The following is a 20053-nucleotide window of genomic DNA, read 5'->3' on the forward strand; positions in this document are numbered from 1 at the left end:
CAAGAGGTAGGAAGGGAAGCTTGAAGCCTAGCTGTTGACGGAAGGTCTTGCATGGTTTAGCATCGTCAAGTTCATGCATTCTTTGTCATACCTCCTCGCATACCTCTCCATCAGCCTTCTCTGAGATCGGGCGAACCACCAGACTTCTTATTTGAGAAGCTGGAAGGGAAGAAGATGACAGTTCGGCTGTCATTCGCCTGCTTCCATCGCGCTCCCTTATCTGCGCAGATCCGGATTCCACATAATTTGTTCTTCGATGAATGAGACATTCATTAGATGCCTAAATCACTATGGTTACGGTAGAGAGTGTTAGATTATGTAAGGTAAGATATTTTATACATATATTTAGATTTTAATTATGATTATCGATCAATAAAAAGAAGTTTAATTATAATATATTTATTAATTTAAAAATATTTAAAAGAATATATTTTTATAATTATGTTTGTGAATAATTAGTAAAAGATACGATGATACATCATAATTGACATTTTTATTTATGTATCAAGCACATCACAATTGACATATTCTTATTTATGTAACTAAAATTATTTATTTTTACTATGATGTTCATATTTATATATGAATGTAATAACATGATTATTTTGATAAAATAAATTATATAAGTTATTTTTTACTATATTAGAAAAGATTAATATTATTGTGATATATAAAAGGAAATATGATATTGATGACATATAACCGTTATATCTCGTATTGATAGTTAGGTTTAATGTGATATTATTATATTTATTAGATTTATTGGTTCATTTTATAAAATTTATATGCACATGTAAAATATTTTTTAAAAATTTTAAAATCCATATAAATAAAATTATTTTTAAAATAAAAAATATATTATTTTATTTATTTTAATTTTAAATTTTTTTAATATTTTGTAAATTAATAGGTTAAATGAGAGAATATTAGATTATGTGACCTTATCTAATTAGATAAGATATATTATAAATTTGATTGGAGTCTATTTTTGATTATCGATCAATAAAAAAAAAACTATAATTATAATAGAATTTTTTATGATATGATCTTAACGGGAGTAACTATCTTAGTTATCCTTATTTTCACCTAGGAGATATTTTTTAGTTTCAAGAATATATTATAGATCTATTCTCAATCTCTATTGGTTCATAATTAATATCTTATAATGGTTCTGTTAAAAAAAGATAGGAAGAGAGAAGAGTATAAGTCCAAAAATCTGATATAACTATAATTTTCAAATTTGGATAACGATGCACCTATAGATTAGATAAAGACTTTATGAATAATATCGAATGATAAAATTTATTTCATTTCGACATTAAAATTTTATACTTAATATTAACATAATTATAATTTTTATATTGACCGAATAAATATATGCCTTCTCCGCAAATAGGATATCGCATGACAAGCTGTTAAACTCCTGTGATTCGCTTCGGTTGACAGAGCTTTTAATTGAACTGTGGTAACAGTGGTTGAAATTTGACGAGCTTCTGATCTCAGATTCCTTTTGATTACAGTTCTTTGCTGTCTTAGACACGCAAAAGAGACCATAAGCCATGGCTGAACCGAAGGAAGTGCTTTGCTGTGGCCATCGGAAGTGCACATTAGGCGTATCCCACGCTCAAATCAGAGGCCGACATCCCGGCGACAGGAGGCGCAGTCGTACGTACGACTCCATGGGTCCATGGGGCTTCTCAGAAGCAGGTTCTCGTGAGCTCGTCTCCCAGGTGCTGCCGTTCTCTTCAGTCCATTCTGTGCAGGTCATGTTACGGTTTTCCATGATACCACCCACCATTCTCGACGTGCAAAGACCGACTCCGAAAGCTTCAGGGAAGTAGGAAAAGCCATGCCATCCCTTCCTTCGTCTTCTTCTCGTGGTGACCGGATTCATCGAGAATTCTAAAAGCTCAAAGCCCAAGAAACGCCGTCAGCTGGCTTCAGTCTCTTCATCTCATGGGATGGTCACCCAAGGAATCACTCCAGCTGACTTCATCACGAGTATTCACTGATGCAACCCACAAGCATTCATTCCTTTCGTTTTCTCTTGGCCCGTCCATCAAAGGCTTGTGCGATTAGCCATCGCATCGGCTGCAGTAAGTGAGTGGCGTCAACCCAACATCACACAGCGTCATCCGTTCCCAGTCAATCTGCTTTCGTCTACAGCAGAATGCCCTGCAACATCTCAAACTCAAGTCAGCTTCATTTGTTTCCCTAAAAGAATCTTCAGTAAAAGGGAACATTTACGTGGTAAATTCTTGCATCACAGGGAGAATGTTTGGTACATATCATGTTATAATGGACTCCAGATTTACCTCGTCGACAAGCTTCGAGATCTCTGGATAGGAAAATGGTGGTGGGTTTGGGTTGAAGCAGACCTAATTCCACACCAAAACATCATCCGATTCTCTTAGCGTCCCGTCGACCCTGCGATCCTCCGTTCCCATTTCTCCCATCTCCTGCCCACCTAACCAGCTTGCTGCTGTGCGTGGATACGGCAAAAGTTGCTGCAAGAATCTGACTCGCTTGTGCAAAAGTAATGGCAGTGTGGTAATGGGGTGGGTGGTTGGCCGATCTTGATTACTCGACCGACAGGTTAAAGTGAAGAGGCCTGACGACTTTGTAAGCCATTCTCTTTCCAACCCCACTGAGTGTTCACCTTCGCTGGAGGCTTATATAGAGCACCCCCTTCCTCCTCACCCAAGGCACTCGACGGGGTCCTTTGGGCACCACCATTCCCCGCATCAGGAGCGTTCGTGATGGCGCAGGGAAGGGGCAGTGCTGCTGCAGGTGGCCAGGCGGCCGTGGCTCTGGGGCTGGTGGTGCTCTGCCTCCTGCTCGCTCACGTCCAGGTGGCGGAGGCGGCCACCTACACCGTCGGGGACAGCGGCGGCTGGTCCTTCAACATGGCCAGCTGGAGTCGCGGGAAGCGGTTCCGGGCGGGCGACGTGCTCGGTGAGTGCTGGCCAGCTTCGTGCTGGGCCTCAGTCTTCTGCCGGCTGATCCTTTTTTTTGTCTGCTGCAGTCTTCAAGTACAACCCGTCGGTGCACAACGTGGTGGCGGTGAACGCCGCCGGCTACAACGGCTGCTCGACTCCCCGGGGCTCCAGGGTGTTCACCTCCGGCAACGACCGCATCACGCTCGCCAGGGGGAGGAACTACTACATCTGCAACTTCACCGGCCACTGCCAGTCCGGGATGAAGATAGCGATCGTCGCCGCTTGACTCACGACGGCACGGCGATAGTTAGATGAGCAGCAGTTATGGGGCACTGAACACATAAAATGCTCGACTTAGATCATGAAATAAATGTCAGTTGCCTGTAATACTTACTATGTTCGATCCCTTTTGTTCTCCGATCTAATCTTTCGCTTTGAATGGGGACTTTATTATCACAGAGAACAACAAATACTGAGACGTTCATATAAACGTCAAGGAAACAAGATTTCCATGGCCTCATTGAATAATAAATTTGAACTCAGATAAATACAAGGAATCAATCAAACATAAGCCAACCAAAATCTTGAAGAAAGGAAAAGTTAGAAGGGAAATCGATCCCAGTCTAGAATGGTGCTTTTGGTTTGCTATCCATGTTCATGGAGCTAAAAGAGGAGACTGAATGGGTCACCCTGGTGAATGAATACGGAAAAGGACTCGAGGAAACTGTTTTGGGTCCCCAAGAAATGGTGCAACAGTACCCTTTGCCCCATCTTTTAAATGACAGTGTAAGTAGATGGGCCACAAATAATTGAAGATGGTGAACCAACAAACAGATCGATAGATTGGACGATGTGGACTCAAAAAGGATGCAGTGCCCTAAAGGATGGGGGAGGGGCCCGGGAGAAGACCTAATGGAATCTTAGGTCCCAGACTGGGTCTTGTCGATAGATGTAATGGTATCTCCCTATCAAAAATATACTTTTCATAGAAATAAATTGGCTGCAGAATACTCATCTTGCAAACCGGGTTGGTCAACCACCCTCTAATTCCCCGAATCCAATCAGGTTGCAATTGGTGACTCAGGTGTGAGTTTTAGTTTCTTCCTAATGTCCTAGCAACAGATAAAACCTCACAAAAGCATGTCTCTGATATCTAAGCAGAACGTAAGATTTGACAGGCAGATTATTGCATTTTGTGGCAACACATCGTAAGTTACAGTAGCAAAGAACGACAATCTAAGGTTGTTACAAACTTACGATATTAGATGATTTTGGATAATCCTAATGGGGCTTGGTACACAAACGAGCACAAACTTAAACGATAAAAGAGATGCTGTCAAGGAGGATATTTACAGTCTTCAAGAATTGGTAAATGTTGAGCGAAGAGTAGAAATCTGGTGATCTGTAATTATAATTCTGAGCTTTCGTCTCTCTGGAATCAAACTCTAGTGGTGACTCATTATCGAAGTTCAACTTCTGCACAACAGAAAATAAATCGAGAAGCTTCTTCTCCTTTACCTAGTTGGGTACATCGTTGTCAGGTTGACGAGGGACCACCACTTGCCGTCTCTGACGTTCTCTGAGATAAAGTACCGCCAAGAGGCATGCGAAAAGAGTTAATATTGTCACATTCCCTTCGTCCATCAGTACTTCATCTACCCATGCCTCTAATCTTGGATATACTTGTGGGAGTGAATCGATTGTTTTAACCTGAAACATCAGAACATTTCATCATACTATTGTAATAATCAAAAGAAAATGTTTACCATCAAAGAAACAAGATAAAGAGCTTTCCATACAAGAACGCAGATAAGAAACATATAAACCAGTCAATCAAAGAGCTATAGTTTATTGCAATATCAATACTTTGTCACTCTTTCCAGATATAATAAATAACAATTAGGAAATTCTCTAATGTTGATTTTTGTTAGTCACTATTCAGTCTACATTTTCAATATTCACATAGACACAGTAGTTGTTAGATCTCAGCTCTTAATGTATCCTCAGGAGGTTGCTGCAAAGGCCTAACAGTCATTTGATGATGAAATAAGAGAGAGAATCTTTCTCATCTTAACTAATTTACAAGATTGATGATTGATCTAAGACTTACCAATGTGATCTATTCTTCTGTATTCCCTAATGAACTAGGTACACACAAATTCAGATAAATAGTTCAAAAGATCACCAAGACTGTTAAAGTTTGCTGCAAATAGCCATTTCTTCTCATAATACAAATCATTTAAGATCTGTCAGGTGTACATGCATAGGTGCACATGCAGAAACACAGATTTATAACCAGATCACAGAATATATGGAAATGAAAAAGTAAATCAGCCACAACTTCTCTTGTTTTTTCTTCAATTACTTATCCAACAGAAAAAAGGTGCAAATTAGAGTTCTAACAAGTTAATGATTCTAAAGTTTTCTCAAACTACAGATTCAGAGACCAAGTCCTTTAGCCCTGTAAGAAGAAAAATCCTTGATACAACTTTAACAATTACATGAATAAAAAACCTAGATAATCATCGAAACCAAAACAAGTAGAGATCTCAAATCTATGACTAGCAACTATGATTGAGAGAATAAAAAATAAACTTTCATCCAAGAGTAACTAGTAACTGAGACATGATGTAAGGGACATTGTTTTATAAGTAACTCATCCTCAAGAGAATAAAATAAGGAAATCTTACCAGGAAGCTGTCAGCATAGTTCTTCCTTATCCACAAGCTCGTAAGTGCCAGTTTAACCGGTAATTTTGCTGCAGGATCGGTCTCAAGGGCCTGATCATAGTATCTTTTAGCCAAATGAAGATCAAGTGGAAGTCCTTGACCATGCTCATGCATGTATCCTAGATTGAACATGGCTTGAGCATTGGCTTGTGAGTGAGCATGCATGTATGCCTCTGCAGCACGTTCATAGTCTCTGTCAGTTCCCTGCAAAAGAAAGATTTGAGTGACAAGAAATGAAAATCTTTTTTGTCATGGTCAAAGTTGATGTAGCAATTACACCAAACAACCATAAACGACAATTATATTGCAAATAGCTTGATAAAAGGTATGTTGAAAACCAATGTTTATATATAAAACTTTAGCATGATAAGCCTATGAACACCCTTTCTATGTAATATCAGATATGAAGGTATGGACAGTTAACATGCAATTTAATTTTTTTAGTATTATCCTAACTTGTAAGATGTCGTTTGCAAAACCATAAGATATCGTTTGCAGCCAAAAACCATAAGATGTTTATGCAAAACCACAAAATGGCATATTGAACATACAGGGCGAAAGCCCAGTTATTTTAAAGCAATTTTATCTATTTAGATAACATTTGAACTTAAACATCAAGTAGTCTAATATAACTTTCTTAATATGGAGCACTGACATCAGCACAAGTACGGTTAACACCTGAAATAAACAGTTCCGAACTTGGACACATGCCAAACCAATATAAATCTAACAAACCGACTGTACAGAACTAAGTGCGAGGCATAATAGTACTAACCAAAATGATAGTTAACTTTAGATAAACCTATTGCATCAGGCATCTCAAAAATCTTAAACTGCCTATAAGCTAAAAAAAACCCAATGTACCAATTATGATTAATCATTGGCAAGACATAAGTACACTAGCAGTTAAAATTGTCCCGTGTCGAATGTATTTTTCAGATTTAGATAAGCAGAGATCTCTGCACGATGGAAAGAATCTAAAGCTAATGAAGCAATGTCAGTTTACACAATTTGCTCAAGGCATCAGAAAAGAGATTGACATCATAACAGAATAACTTAATACTATTCAGTCGCTCAAGCAAGTATCATTACCCTGCCATAGTAGTAAGCATCACCAATCAACAAAGCAGCATGTTCGTTACCCTGCTCTGATGCTTGCCACCACAAAGTGTGTGCCCGTAGATGCCTTTCTGTGTCTGTGCAAAAGCCAGATTCACCAATGCAAATACTTTGTTCCCCATATTTATCAAGGATCCAGGCAGCATTGCTTTGCGCCACCTCATATCCCAGCTCTGCCATTCTGGAATATAGCAGAAGTGACTTTCCAACATCTCCTTTCAGATAGGACTCCAGAGCCCATCTTGACAAGGAGCTCCAAGGTCCCCTCTCTGCCACTGTTTTGTATAAATATGTAGCCTGAAACAAGAGGAAGACTGGTCAAGAATATAATAACTATATGAATATAACATACTTGAGAAGATAAATACAGAAAACACTGGATGCACATTCATATGGATCTCAATTTTTTGGTCAAAGAATCACAAAGTCGAATTGTAAGCAAGTATTTTATTTTGTCAAAGAATCATAACGTCAAATTGTAGGAGCTTAAGTTATTGCACAAAGATTTGCTTGTATTTTTACATAGCTTTCCATTCTTGCTTGATGATGAGAAAGCAAGAAATTTAAAGAAGAATCAACAAAAACAAAATTTCTAAAAAAAAAGAAGAGCCAAAGTTGGAGTGAATTGCTACAAGCTCCTAATATTACATTTTTCTACAACATTTACAATAAAAGGGAAAAAAATAAATGGCAGGAGATATTAGAGTACAGTGTAAAAGAGGACTTCCAACAAGCCCTTTTAGACTTTTGATCAGATATTCTCTTGCACAAACTTGTATTTGGCTAGGAATTCAGCATAACTATTAGCGGTGTAACACGATATATGTTGACAGCCATCAAAACTTTTAAAATGAACACGATATATTTGGTTCAGCTTGATGTTTAAGTGCCTTGCTTAATAAGAAGGTTGATCTAAATCACCATACAGCTATTCTACGATATGCCATTGTCTCTTATAAGTCAATCATGTAGTAGAAAAAATTATTGATAAATTGCAAACAATCAAAACCAAAATGGAAAATAAATCACAACAGGTCAATCATGCAACCTATTAGACCTTTTGCATGACATACCATGGGCATAAGAGTGATAAAAAAAAAATCCAGCTTCTATGAAGCTTATATAAAGACAAGGAATCCAAATACAAAGCCATAAAAAGGATCCAAAGAGCACACATATCATGAAGCTAATAGCAGGCAGAAAATTAATGACAGAGATCTAGAATAAGATAAAAAAGGAATCAGTGATGCATAAAACAATCAGCAGAAGATACAAAATTAGAAAATAATACCATTTGAAGATTCTTCTTGAGGCCTATGCCTTTTTGGAACAACCTGGCAACTTGGTAGAGAGCCTTTGGCTGGCCAGCATTAGCTGCAGTAAGAAATAGCTTGCAGGCTGCCGCTACATCCCTTTTCACACCAATACCCTTGAGATACAACACACCTAGGTTATAATGTCCACCAGGCTCTTTATTTTCAGCAGCTTTCTCAAAATACTCTCTTGCCTGCAGGTATTAGCTAAAAATTGAAGCACGATCACAAGCAACAATAAATTAGAGAAGGTATATCAAAGGCTGCAATGTAGGAAATTGTGCTGCATTTTCATGTAGTAAACTTCACTGCCATGACCAAGAGTTGTTGATGGTTTAAATGGATACTATAAACTCATTGATTCAATCTAAGACTAAACCTAAGTAGATAAAAAAAAATCTATTCCACAATATCTAATAGAAATTGATCCAGACATCATCTGATTAACTTAAAAGATCTAATCTAAAATTCATCATATTAATATCTAAGAATTGGGACCCAAATGGGCAATTATCTATATCCTGTTGAAAAATAACGTTTATAGAAAAAAAATACAGGGGAAATCATATCAATCATCCCATAGTTTTCTAATGTTTAAGTTCGATTTCTTTTAAGCTAGTGATGTATCTCCTGAACTGTCCATCATCCAGCAGCCCAGTATTATCTTGATATCATGCCTTAATCACTACTCTGATATCCAAAGTGTGAACTGATTCAAAGGCAAATGAGTTTTGAGTTAAAAAAAAGAAGTATAGAGAGAGATTTTAGAAAAACAAGTGACTCTACAATTGTTCACTTGCTTGAAGAAAGATTCAAGAAAAACTGCCCTCGACTAATTATATCACAGTTGACATTTTTAAGTTAACAAAGCCTGGAAACATTATAAAAATAAATGCTTCAACATTCTTTCACTTGCTTGAAGAAAGATTCATGGAAGAGTCTTCAACAGTAATATACCATAGTCCATAGGTGACATTTTCAAGTAAACAAAGCCTGGAAATATAATAGTGCATAAATAGATCACATGACCAAATGCATTCTTATAATTAGTTTAACACAATCCACAGCCTCAATTCATAAAAAGGATGAATACAGGAAAAAAATCAAAGAACAAGACCAAAACTTTTATGGGCTAGATTTACATCTACGATACTTTTAGCTACTTCACCCAAACTGTTTCACTTAACTCTAACTAACCTCAGGCCACATCAGCATTAAAATTCAGATGAATATTTTCTAGTTCACTAATGCTGTTCCTCTAGGGGGTAATTTGTTTTAACAAAAAACATGCAGCAATTTGCAATTCACTCAGAAGTGGGAGGTAAGAGACTTGAAGTGTTCAGCACTCCAAAGGGGCATCAGAAATCCCAAAGTGGACTTTCACAAAAGTGCTCACTTCCTATATCTTGACTTTGGCTGAAAGGAGTCTTGAAAGTGATTTAGTAAAACGAACTCGTCATAACATAAAACACAATTATAGTGATCGAAATCACCCAATCCAACCCAAGACTTTGATCTATTATACACAGATATAACCAAGTTGCTTCATGAAAAATCAATCCAAACCGACAATAATCAAACATGGCTCAACTAAACCAAACAAACTTTGACTTCTGTGATTTACGTCATAAAGAACAATGCAACTGATTGGAATTTAAGTTCTTGAAACTCAAATTCTGGATAAGCAAACACCTGAATTGAAACTTAAGTTCTTGGACCAAGAATTCTGCACCATTCTCCAATTTCAGCAGAACATGGGGTGCCTAATTCTTTTTTATTTACAAATTAGTAATAAAAAACGGGGATAAAGGAAATTTATGCACACTGAGAGAGTTGAAGTTTGGGACTTTACCTTAGTGTAGTTCTTTTTCTCTACTCCATAGCCTTTAACGTAGAGGTATCCCAACCCATTATATGCGGAGTAATATTTATGCTTGGATGCAAGAGTGAGCCATTCGAATGCCTTAGTGTAATTTCTCTCCACTCCAGCCCCTCGGGCATACATCTCTCCTAGCAACTCCATTGCCCTCGGATCCCCCTTCTCCACAGCCTTTGAGAACCAATGCAGTGCTTTGGCATGGTCCCTCCTCACTCCCCTCAAACCATAGTAATAAAGCAACCCAATCCGGTACATGGCAGCGGAATTACCCTTTAATGCCTGGTACTCATTGATCTGGAAATCCTCATCTGCCTCTCCTCGTGACTTCCTCAGCGCATCCTTGTTCTCCTCGGTACCGCTGTGGATCCGGATAGGCTCAATCACTGGTGGCTCCTTCGATATCAGGAAGCTCGCAACCGCTGCTTCTGCCAGTTCCGCATACAGCTTCACTGCCTTCTCATACATCTGGACATAGAGGATGAATCCAAAGTAAACGATTAAAAAAAAAAAACCCACAATCATAAGGCTATATAAGAGGGAACTGTAGAATAAAAGCGAAGGGAAAAATTAGGGCTCACGTCCTGGCGGAAATATGTGTAGGCGAGGACCATCTTGGACTGCATGTTGCCGCCCTCGGCAGCGAAGTGGTGGTAGAGGAAGGCCTTGGGGCGGCTCTGGGGGCGCATGAGGCCGGTGCCGTAGAGGAAGCCGAGGGCAGACTGGGCGTGGGGGAAGCCGGCGGAGGCCGCGGCTTCGATCTCGGCGGCAGCGTCCTCCATGTCGGCGGGGTCGGAGGAGGAGGCGGCGGTGATCATGTGGCGAACGCCGGAGGAGTAGAGGGCCTCAAGGGGGTCGGAGGAGGAGTTGGCGAGGGAGGGGGGAGAGGAGGCGGACTCGATGAAGGGGAGCCAGGAGCCCGGGTCGTAGTCTCCTGTGGCGGCAGCGGAGGACTCCGGGTCGCCAAACTCGTCCCACTCCGCGGAGTCATCGGATCGGTCGGAGTCGTCGGTGATGGCGGATGAGGAGGGGTTAGAAGAGGAGTCGGCGAAGTCTTCGTTGGTGATGACGAGCACGAGGGGGCGGGGGCGGAGGGACGAGGCGAGAAGAGCGAGGGAGAGGAGGAGATGGAGGAGGAGGGCGAAGTGGATCGCACGGTGTCGCATGGCGTACCGGGTATGCGGGAAGGAACGGGGGGGATTTGCAAGAAGGAACGCAAACGGGGGCGAAACCGTGTTAAATGCAATCGAAGTAAAGAAGGGCGAGTATAGGAGGGAGGATCCAACGGCTCATGCGAACCGTGAGCGAAGCGCGATGAGTTTGGTGGCCTTCAACAGGTCGGGAGTGTTGCAACGCTGTCGCGGGGCAAGCAGCGGTGGTGTTGGGGCTTGGGCGGACGCTGCCACCAGGCTCGCAAATGAGTTGGATCCGATCTTAGTCAGGCGTGATTCCTAATTCCCTAGCCATACGCCCCATCCCCTCCCCCCTCCCCCATCCCCCCTCCCCTCGTCCCCCCAGCCCCCACAAAGCGGATTGGAATAAAAACCATGTAGAACTAAATTCCGGACAAACCGAAGCTTGGCTCCTCTTCGTCCCCGTCCGCATTAGGCCTCCCTCCAACCCAAGCCGCGCTTGGCATATTTAAAATTTTACATTTAACTTTCTACTATATATTTATCTTGTACATATTAACATATTCTATTATGTTTTGTTTTATTACTTCATAAGCTCTTTTGTTGACCATACGGGAGTGTGAATCAAAATCCCAACCCACTAGGTGGGTATTAATAAATCCGAGAAAGAAAAAAATTTACTCCTAGGAAGAATTCAGAAAACCATTCCCCCAATACGGGAACTGCTCACTCATTTCCATGCAAACTATTCTGAAAAGAGCTATGGTGAGCTGAAGAGAACATTATTACGGAGAACAGACGCTGGGGGATTCTCAAGCAAAAGAACTATTCAGATATTTTACTCATGTCAGCAATACGGAATATAAAATTGATACATATATACCTGAAAAAGCTCTCTTACATTCTCCTGCCGCTAATAAAATTTCATGCTGTTCATCTCCGGTCGGTCAAGAAAGAGGCTGCCAGAACATACAACTACAGCAGCCAGACGTAATGTGCAAAATGATAAGGGTAGGTTAATAGAGTTTGAAAGGACCCTCTGTAGGCTCTCGGTTATCTAATATTAAAATTGTGGTTTGCAAGAATACAGCATCTGCAGATGTTAGCAGATTACATTAAGGTGTTTGAATCCAAATAAGATGATCACCTTTTGCACCCCCATCAGGCTAATTTGTTGTTTCTTTCCTGAAACTTTCTTGCAAATGTTGCAGCTACCAATAGAGGAAAAGCAATAGTTGCATCACAATGAACCTGTTTGGTTTAGTCAACATTAGAATTACAAAAGTGAAACTTAACACAGGTAATGTTCAGAATCTAACCATTCATATCACCTAACTTGTTTTGACAAGACAGAAAATAACTTCATTCAGATCATGAAGCAATATATACATGTAGATGGAAACATAATCTAAAATACCCTATTGGTGCACAGTGGAGTGTTCAACTTAATATCTTATTCACAACAACAGTTGAAAAAATCGTTTCCCTTGTACTCCGAGCAGCTGCCACATTTAAGAGTGGAGCACAACTGTGGTTCCTCTTGCTTTAGGTCTGTTGGCACTTACAGCTAATCAGTCCTAGACAATATTCTCTATGCGTCATGTTGTGATAGAATATCTAATTCTACCTTCTTCATTTAACTAATCAAGAATTTGAAATTTCTACGAAAATCATGTTAACTAATCTTGCATCGAGTATAAATGACACTCACAACTGATCAGAATTGAAACATCAATCTTTTTCCATCATTGATGTAGCAATAACACAAAAGCCAAAGTGACCTCAAATTCAATCCTACTGTTCTAAGAAGTCTTCTATCGCCCATAGCAGCACTAATCTGAGTTCTGTCCTTGACTAACTGGTGCATCCACATGTGTTCAACCACCTTAATCGGTTTCCCGACTTTATCATCAATTAGAACTACTTTAATTGTTCACAGGTGCACATATTGTTGTCTTATCTCTTCTAGCAACTCCATATATATATATATATATATATATATATATATATATATATATATATATATATATATATATATATATATATATATATATATATCAAATTCATATGGTAGACGAAGACTAGTAATGCCTTAAAGTTGCCCTTTCCATCCAAGAATCACATGATTACCACATAATAGACTAAATTCTCCTCTCTGATTTAACCAATCATCTTGTTTTATGTGTCTTTTCAATCTTCATTTCCTATCGAATTACCGATCCAAAGACTTGCTAGTACAAATGCTTTATCCATCTATTTTTAATTATATCTTCAAATATTCTATTTTTGTTATTTAAATTGCACTTCATATGTTTGTCATTAAATTTAGTCTAACTTTCATATAGAGCCTCTATAAATAAGCCCAAATTTATAATTACACATCAATGCTGCATCCCAACAATCTAGATAACGAAGTTGCATCTGTGGAAAAGAAAAATGTTGGTCAAAGATGGTTGTTTCCTAGTTAATCGAAGGATGGTTCCGTAAATCCATAGTGCAAGAAGGATTGGGAGTCATCCTTCTACAATTTCTCATTTCACTATAAGGAAATTGGTGATGATGCGTGCAACTGTGGAAGATCTAGATAACTATTGAAGGGCCTCTTGAAGCCATGAAATCAAAGAAAAAGAGAGCAAAGAGCTTATTCTTGATTAGGGACGATCTCAACAGCACAAGACAAAATTGGCCAACCTCTATTGAAGGGCCTCTTGAAGCCATGAAATCATATCATAGCAGCCCACTTGCCTCAATTCAAGTCCTACTAAGACTAGGATTAGGATAGCCCTCACCCAAATAGGGGTAGTCACAAGGAGAGGGTGGTGCCAACTCCTAATAGGAGTAGGACTCTCATGTGCCAGCCCTAAAACAAGTCCTAAAGGGCATTAGGACTATCCAAGACCTAAGGCATTAGGACTCTCTAAGTTCTAACCTAGCTAGGACTACACCCCTTCCTCAGCTATAAAAGGAGGAGAGACCTATCTAAGGGAGCCCAAGGGAAACCAAGAATCCTCCAGCATGTGTCCAACCGGTCCTAGTTGTTCCAGCCTCAAAAGAGAAGAGAGGAGAAGAGAGAAGGGAAGAATTCTACGAAGTGCAACCAATCCTTCCAACCGCAACCTTCTTCCTCAAGTTCCAATAGTTGAAGCTCTGCATCAAGCTCCATCCAGCTGCTTTGAGAAGCCCCCAAAGCCTGTTGTCTACTATTCAAACCTCAGGAGGATGTTCCAGCAATGAGAAAGGAAGAGACCAAAACTGATAGAGTTCCGTAAATCGCCAAGAGTACTCAAGTGCTATCCAAAGATAACCTGCATTCTTACACATCTATAAGTCTTCTATCACACTTTTATTCCGTTGTTTTAAGTCTTGTAATTAACACTTTAACTTTACAAACAATGAATGTTGTTTTCCTTTAGGTTTTACGCTTGGCCTTCCAGCAATAGTTTTCTCCTCCACCAAAACTTTCATGCGAAAGATGGTATGAAGTCGATGGATCATCAACCCCAAACCCCATACAAATCCATTCTTTCTGACATAGAGTAAACTGCTCTAAAAAGTGAAGCATATAGTATGGCATATTGGTTCACATCCTCAATATTTCTTAATTGTCCAATGCTCAAATCCATAAAATATCACTAGTCTAATAACGATCTTGTAGAACTTTCCTCTTAATTAAAAGGTATTAATGATTACAAAAAACTTCTAAAAAGGGTGTACCCAACGCACAAGATTCTCGTAACTCGAACCCTGATCTCCCAAGTCAATGTATGCAATCTTATATTTATATATTTAAAGAGATTATTTTCGTAACTCGAACCCTGATCTCCCAAGTCACAAAGAAGCAACTACTAACTACCAAGGCCCACCCTCATCACACAAAATTCATGATGTCCTAAAATATTATGTAATTTATCAATTAAAAAGCAACATTTTTTTTAGGAAAACCTATATTTCTAATCTTACTACTATTAGTGAAAGAGGTTTATCATGTCTGACCTAGAAAGGGCATGTAATTATTAATAGGTATATGATATTGAAAGGGAAAAGAAGAGGAGAAAAATGATTGGACAAGAAAGATCAGCACACATACTTTAATAGTCTTCGCAGAACCTTTTATCTTTCCCCATGAAATCGCCTCATCAGGCTCTGCTCCAGAATCACTTCCATCAAATTCCTGTGCAGTGTTGACATAAACAGCATAATCTGCACCATTCCGAAACATGTTGGCATTACATATATGGTGCTTTGGGAGGCCCCCACCAAGAATTATGACCCCAGTCTTTCTCAGACCCACATGTACAGCTTCTCCATTCATTGCTCGTATGTCTGGATGATGAAATGTCAACATAAGCAGGATGCAAATAGGCAAAAGCAATTGAGTAACAAAAAAGGCTGTACCTTGCACAATATCAATAAGTAAACCAGGATTCCGCACTGAATGGCAGTACAACATATCCCCCAATGATCCATCAGTCAATGCCGGGCAATAGACAGAAACATTGTTCTGATCAAATTGCAACAAGGTTTAGTAATAAATAGAGAGTAACATACTGATACAAAACCATGAAATATAAACCATTGGATAGAATAAATAAGGAAGTATCATTATTTTCTATACACAGGCTGGACTATCTCAAATTAGCGAGAAAAAACATCTGGCTGCTTTCCTATAGATTCATCTTTTATAATTGCAAAGCCTAGAGCTACATGAAAAAGAAGCAAAACACTGTTTGATGGTACAGAGTTGTCAAGTGCTCTGACTGTTGCAATTAAAGTTATACTGAATTACCCAAAAGAACACTTGTAATCATTGGTATGACATGGAGTGCTGACACAACATGGATAATTAAACAACATGTTACAAAAGGATATGATAAGGCACAAGATACGACAAGAATGAAAATATCTAGTATATAATAATGTATATGACAAAGTTTGACATATATTATGAAACCATTATAATCAATAACAACGAATTGACTTTCATCCCTGACTTAATTCTTCAAGGAAGAAACCATAAAGATCTGAGCATGTAGAAAAGAAAACACGAGCTTAAGATGAAAGAAGATCAATCATCATCTTAATTTCATTAATCACCATCTGTTTCTCAATGTAGTGACATCTAAAAAATACATATTATACATACATATATATACGTCATTAAAAACTAAGGGCCACAGCTATAGCAGGTAAGCAATCTTTAGACACAATAGCCACATGTTAATAAGTTTGAACCTGTAGTAATTTAAAACAATCAAGGCAGCAAAAAGATGAAAATAACTGCTAGTACCTTGTATGCCCAGTACAGGTATGAACTTTCATCATTTATTTCTTTTCCAAGGCGCGCAATCACTTTTGATGGAGTCCAAACTACATTCTGTGAGCACAAGCAAATATCACATTCTGTGAGAAAACAATATGTGCTACAAACTTCTATTTGTGATAATACCTGAATAAACAAGCATGTGAAAGAGCTACAAAATTGCAATCTAGTATTGTGTTCTAAATGACACTAAAACTGGTAGAAGAAAACAAATGTAAATTTACAAATATGTTAAATTTTTCACAAAATATTCTAGGATATGTACAGGTTTTGCAGATCATTAAATGTGATAATATAATCAATAGCAGTTGATAAATAAAAAGATCCAACCCTAAAAGGGGAATTGTTCATAATAAAGGAAACTACATAAAATTATAAGCAGAAAATCAAACATAAGTTTTAGTTCCATTAATTAGTCTGCAATTACCAGTATTTTAATTAAGTGTCACACAAATATATGCCGAGCAACATATCCAAGCAGCAGCATCCCAAGCAGGTGAAACCCCGCCTAAAGAAAAGCTGGCCATCAGTCTTCAAACAGAATCCTCAAAATACCAAAATATCTTTTAATATCTAAGCTTGGCCTTACTAGATCATCATCATTCCCTCCATGCAATTTAATACACTAAGCCAATTTTAAGCCATAAAAGAATATAACTTATTTAAACAGGCAAAGATAAAAAGAATAAAAAAACAATTGCCTCCTAGTAAAACAGCATTACTCATTGAAATGGTATATAACAGTTTCTAACTACAGTCTCACAAGTCACAACAACAGCTACTTTATGTCATAGCCATATCAAGGTTATTGTGAATTAGATAAGATGAAACTACTATGCATTCATGTACAAGAGGTAGCTCAGAACTGTTATAATTGCCAAAGATAGCCTGATGCACTAGGGCCCCATTTGTGAGTCTGGGAAAGCACAAAGCACAGATATGCACACACACGAAGAAGGTTAACAAAAAAGAATACTCTATCATAAAATAAAGCATTCATTAATGTCTCATATGGTGGCAATTGTTGGAAAAACATGACCGTTGTCAAACCTTGCGTCAATTTTATCAGGACCCGCATGATATGACAATGAAATTAATAACTACAGAAGTTGGACGGCTAACAAGTAATCATGCCTACAAAAACTTGCATGAAAGCACTAGAGAATGATCGGTACAATAAGAATATGAATCACTTGCCAGGAACTGACATGCCAAGGTTTCGTCTGCTAATTAAAAGACAATTGAGGAGCATAGAGTAGCAAAAACTTAAAGATGATCAGTCCTACCTCTGTAGTCTGTTCAAGTAACATCTGGTCCAGAATTGGCATGATCCAGTCCTCAAATTTGCAGTAATTGTCATTAGGGACCAGAAGGTTTCCTATCCGATTCAATCCTTTTGAACGCAGATACGATCCAGGCAAAGAAAAGTCACCCTTATATGTTGGAGCAAGGCATTTGATTAAATCTTCTTCAATGCCGCCAGCAGTTGTGACTAAAACTTCAACCTAGACGTGCCACAAAGCTATTAAAGCAAATGAACATTGACAAATGGGCATAAAAAAAGCTGCTACCATATATTACAACCTTTACTAAAGAAGCAGCAAAACATTAGAGTAAAGAAATACAAACTATCTAGTGCTTCAGAAATTTAACTGAGATATGATAAAGTCAGTTTCATGTTGGCTTGTAAATTTAGTCCCTTATTCCATTTCTTTTGGGAAAAGATTAGAAAAGAATCAACAAATAAGAGTGGACTGCATAAAGGTAGAATGCAAATAACAAGAAAAATATGGTCCATTTGTTTAGATGTAAACTGACTTCAGACGGTTCAAAGTTCAATCTTTTGGATTTAGAGAAAGAACAGTCTTGAATCCATGAAAAATGCATAAATCTTAAAGATCCTGCCAAACATGTCGAATTTGTTGGCATCAATATAGGATTCACGTGGGTTCTTGACATACTAAGAAAAACAATCACAGATTCAGTCTTGCTTTAATGGTGTTTGTACAACTTTACGTCGTGACTGAGTCATCAGCATGGCTCGGTCCGATCCAAACGGGCGAGGTCGTCTGTGTGGCTCTCGGGCTGGAGAGGGCTGGCATCAAGAGGGGCCAAGGCGCTGTTTGTCGAGCTGATCTGAGGTTGCACTGGGAGTTGTTTTTCTTTCCTTGCCGGGTTACTGCAGACAGGCTAGGGTCGGGAAGGAAAATCCTGACTCGACCTCTCTGAAGCTTAAGTTAGTATGGTGGAGTTGGGGTCAATTCGAGTGTGTTTTCGTGCCCCCTCAGAAGCTTAAGTTAGTATGGTGGAGTTGCAGTCAATTCGAGTGTGTTTTCGTTTCCCCTTGGCATTGACCAAGGGATCCATTTTTATACCTATTGTCGAGGGTCGATCGTATGGAGTTCGTTAATGGCCATCGATCCCCCGGGTGTGGGTTCTCGTCTTGCACAAGCTCGGGGTGCCACGATGGCACGGATGCACCATGTCGGCCTTGAGGTGGCTGCTGGTCGCTGCCACGTAGGTGGTGCTGAATATGCCCTATCAAATGGTAACTAAATATTGAATGGAATGGTTCTATATTCTTTGGTGTTCTTGATGTATTGTGCGTTGAACTTCCCAAGAACCTGAACCTAAACCTTCAAGAATAAAGAAGAATAGTGCCAATGACATGCACTCACCATTCGGTGCTGCACAAGAAACCGAATTATCTCCCTGATGCCAGAAGATACAAGGTTCGAAGTGAAGCCCAGAAAGATCTTGCACGTGACCGATTGCCTGTAGGCCAGATTGCGCTCTTCGTCGCTGCAATCTTCCGTGGGCGCATCATGGGAGAGCCTCCAGTCAATCTTCATTCCGTCCCAAACGATAAGCGAACGGGAAGAAAGAACAAAATTATCTCCAAGAACCGATACTTGCGGCGATTGTCAGCAAAAACTACAGGAATCCAGAGGGGGGCCTACGGGCGGGGGCTCACCATCTGATTGATGACATCGATGGCGTCGCCGAGATTGGAAGCTTGGAACCCGGTAGAGGACATGGAATCGAGGAGGCCGATGACGTCACAACCCCGGTTGAAGTCGTACCCCTGGACCCTCGGGAACCGCTTCTCCTCCAAGGATACGGAGGGCTTAAACACCACCGACCGCACCGCGTCCAGGGTTTCCCGGTCTCGCTGCCCTCCCGCGGCGCCGCCTTCCATGTCGCCTCGCTGGAAACCAAGGGTTTGGTGACAAAGGCGAGGATCCTTCTTACTCTCTGCAAGATTCGTTGCGGGCGCCGCGCCGGCGCAGAAGAGAAGGGCGATCGCATGACCAACAAGATGCGAGGACTGGAAATGGGCCAGGCTCGCTTTGGATCCGAATGAAGCCCAGTCCACGGTGGCGGCGAAGGATGGCCTCCATTTGATGAGGCCATAGTATAGCCGAGCCCGATCAGAACGTGCCCCGGCAGCGGCGGCCGCGACGACCTCCGCCGCTTCCTCGTCGTCTGGCTCTACCAGCCCTAATCAAGAGAGCCGTTTCCAGCCATTAATCCCAAGAAACCTTTCTCGTCGTGTCTAAGTAATATTTATCTAAACGAAGTCCACAATGACTTGAATCAATTAACATACATAATTAGCGGTGG

The 20053-nt window shown here is 39.7% G+C and overlaps 3 protein-coding genes across 3 annotated transcripts; 1 reads left to right on the forward strand and 2 right to left on the reverse strand.

Annotated features, from left to right (window-relative positions):
* The first annotated feature begins 2696 nt into the window (after positions 1 to 2696).
* Positions 2697 to 3378, forward strand: LOC135676123 (basic blue protein-like). Its single transcript, XM_065186967.1, has 2 exons — positions 2697 to 2955; positions 3026 to 3378. Exons 1-2 carry the CDS (start codon positions 2760 to 2762, stop codon positions 3223 to 3225), a joined length of 396 nt encoding a protein of 131 aa, XP_065043039.1. The 5' UTR covers positions 2697 to 2759; the 3' UTR covers positions 3226 to 3378.
* A 715-nt stretch (positions 3379 to 4093) lies between these two features.
* On the reverse strand, positions 4094 to 11212 carry LOC135676122 (ERAD-associated E3 ubiquitin-protein ligase component HRD3-like). The gene is made up of 6 exons (XM_065186966.1): positions 10558 to 11212; positions 9953 to 10444; positions 8079 to 8294; positions 6761 to 7084; positions 5630 to 5872; positions 4094 to 4649 (listed from the first exon to the last, which is right to left on the reverse strand). The coding sequence occupies exons 1-6, from the start codon at positions 11140 to 11142 to the stop codon at positions 4458 to 4460; spliced, it is 2052 nt and encodes a 683-aa protein (XP_065043038.1). The 5' UTR covers positions 11143 to 11212; the 3' UTR covers positions 4094 to 4457.
* A 751-nt stretch (positions 11213 to 11963) lies between these two features.
* Positions 11964 to 19933, reverse strand: LOC135676124 (deoxyhypusine synthase-like). Its single transcript, XM_065186968.1, has 7 exons — positions 19404 to 19933; positions 19108 to 19275; positions 17716 to 17934; positions 16397 to 16483; positions 15505 to 15610; positions 15197 to 15432; positions 11964 to 12360 (listed from the first exon to the last, which is right to left on the reverse strand). Exons 1-7 carry the CDS (start codon positions 19626 to 19628, stop codon positions 12271 to 12273), a joined length of 1131 nt encoding a protein of 376 aa, XP_065043040.1. The 5' UTR covers positions 19629 to 19933; the 3' UTR covers positions 11964 to 12270.
* Between the last annotated feature and the right edge of the window lie 120 nt (positions 19934 to 20053).

Source organism: Musa acuminata, chromosome BXJ1-6 (genome assembly GCF_036884655.1).
Source record: "Musa acuminata AAA Group cultivar baxijiao chromosome BXJ1-6, Cavendish_Baxijiao_AAA, whole genome shotgun sequence".
NCBI classification, from domain to species: Eukaryota; Viridiplantae; Streptophyta; class Magnoliopsida; order Zingiberales; family Musaceae; genus Musa; species Musa acuminata.

Excerpts from the sequence above, each read along its gene's own strand:
- LOC135676123 (XM_065186967.1), top strand. The coding sequence starts at position 2,760 with ATGGCGCAGGGAAGGGGCAGTGCTGCTGCAGGTGGCCAGGCGGCCGTG. Across the intron at positions 2,956-3,025 it reads CCGGGCGGGCGACGTGCTCG|TCTTCAAGTACAACCCGTCG; the intron begins GTGAGTGCTGGC and ends TGTCTGCTGCAG.
- LOC135676122 (XM_065186966.1), bottom strand. The coding sequence starts at position 11,142 with ATGCGACACCGTGCGATCCACTTCGCCCTCCTCCTCCATCTCCTCCTC. Across the intron at positions 8,295-9,952 it reads AGAAAAAGAACTACACTAAG|GCAAGAGAGTATTTTGAGAA; the intron begins GTAAAGTCCCAA and ends TAATACCTGCAG. Across the intron at positions 4,650-5,629 it reads ACTATGCTGACAGCTTCCTG|GTTAAAACAATCGATTCACT; the intron begins GTAAGATTTCCT and ends CTGATGTTTCAG.
- LOC135676124 (XM_065186968.1), bottom strand. The coding sequence starts at position 19,628 with ATGGAAGGCGGCGCCGCGGGAGGGCAGCGAGACCGGGAAACCCTGGAC. Across the intron at positions 19,276-19,403 it reads TCGATGTCATCAATCAGATG|ATTGACTGGAGGCTCTCCCA; the intron begins GTGAGCCCCCGC and ends GACGGAATGAAG. Across the intron at positions 12,361-15,196 it reads GTTCTGCGAAGACTATTAAA|GTTCATTGTGATGCAACTAT; the intron begins GTATGTGTGCTG and ends TAAACCAAACAG.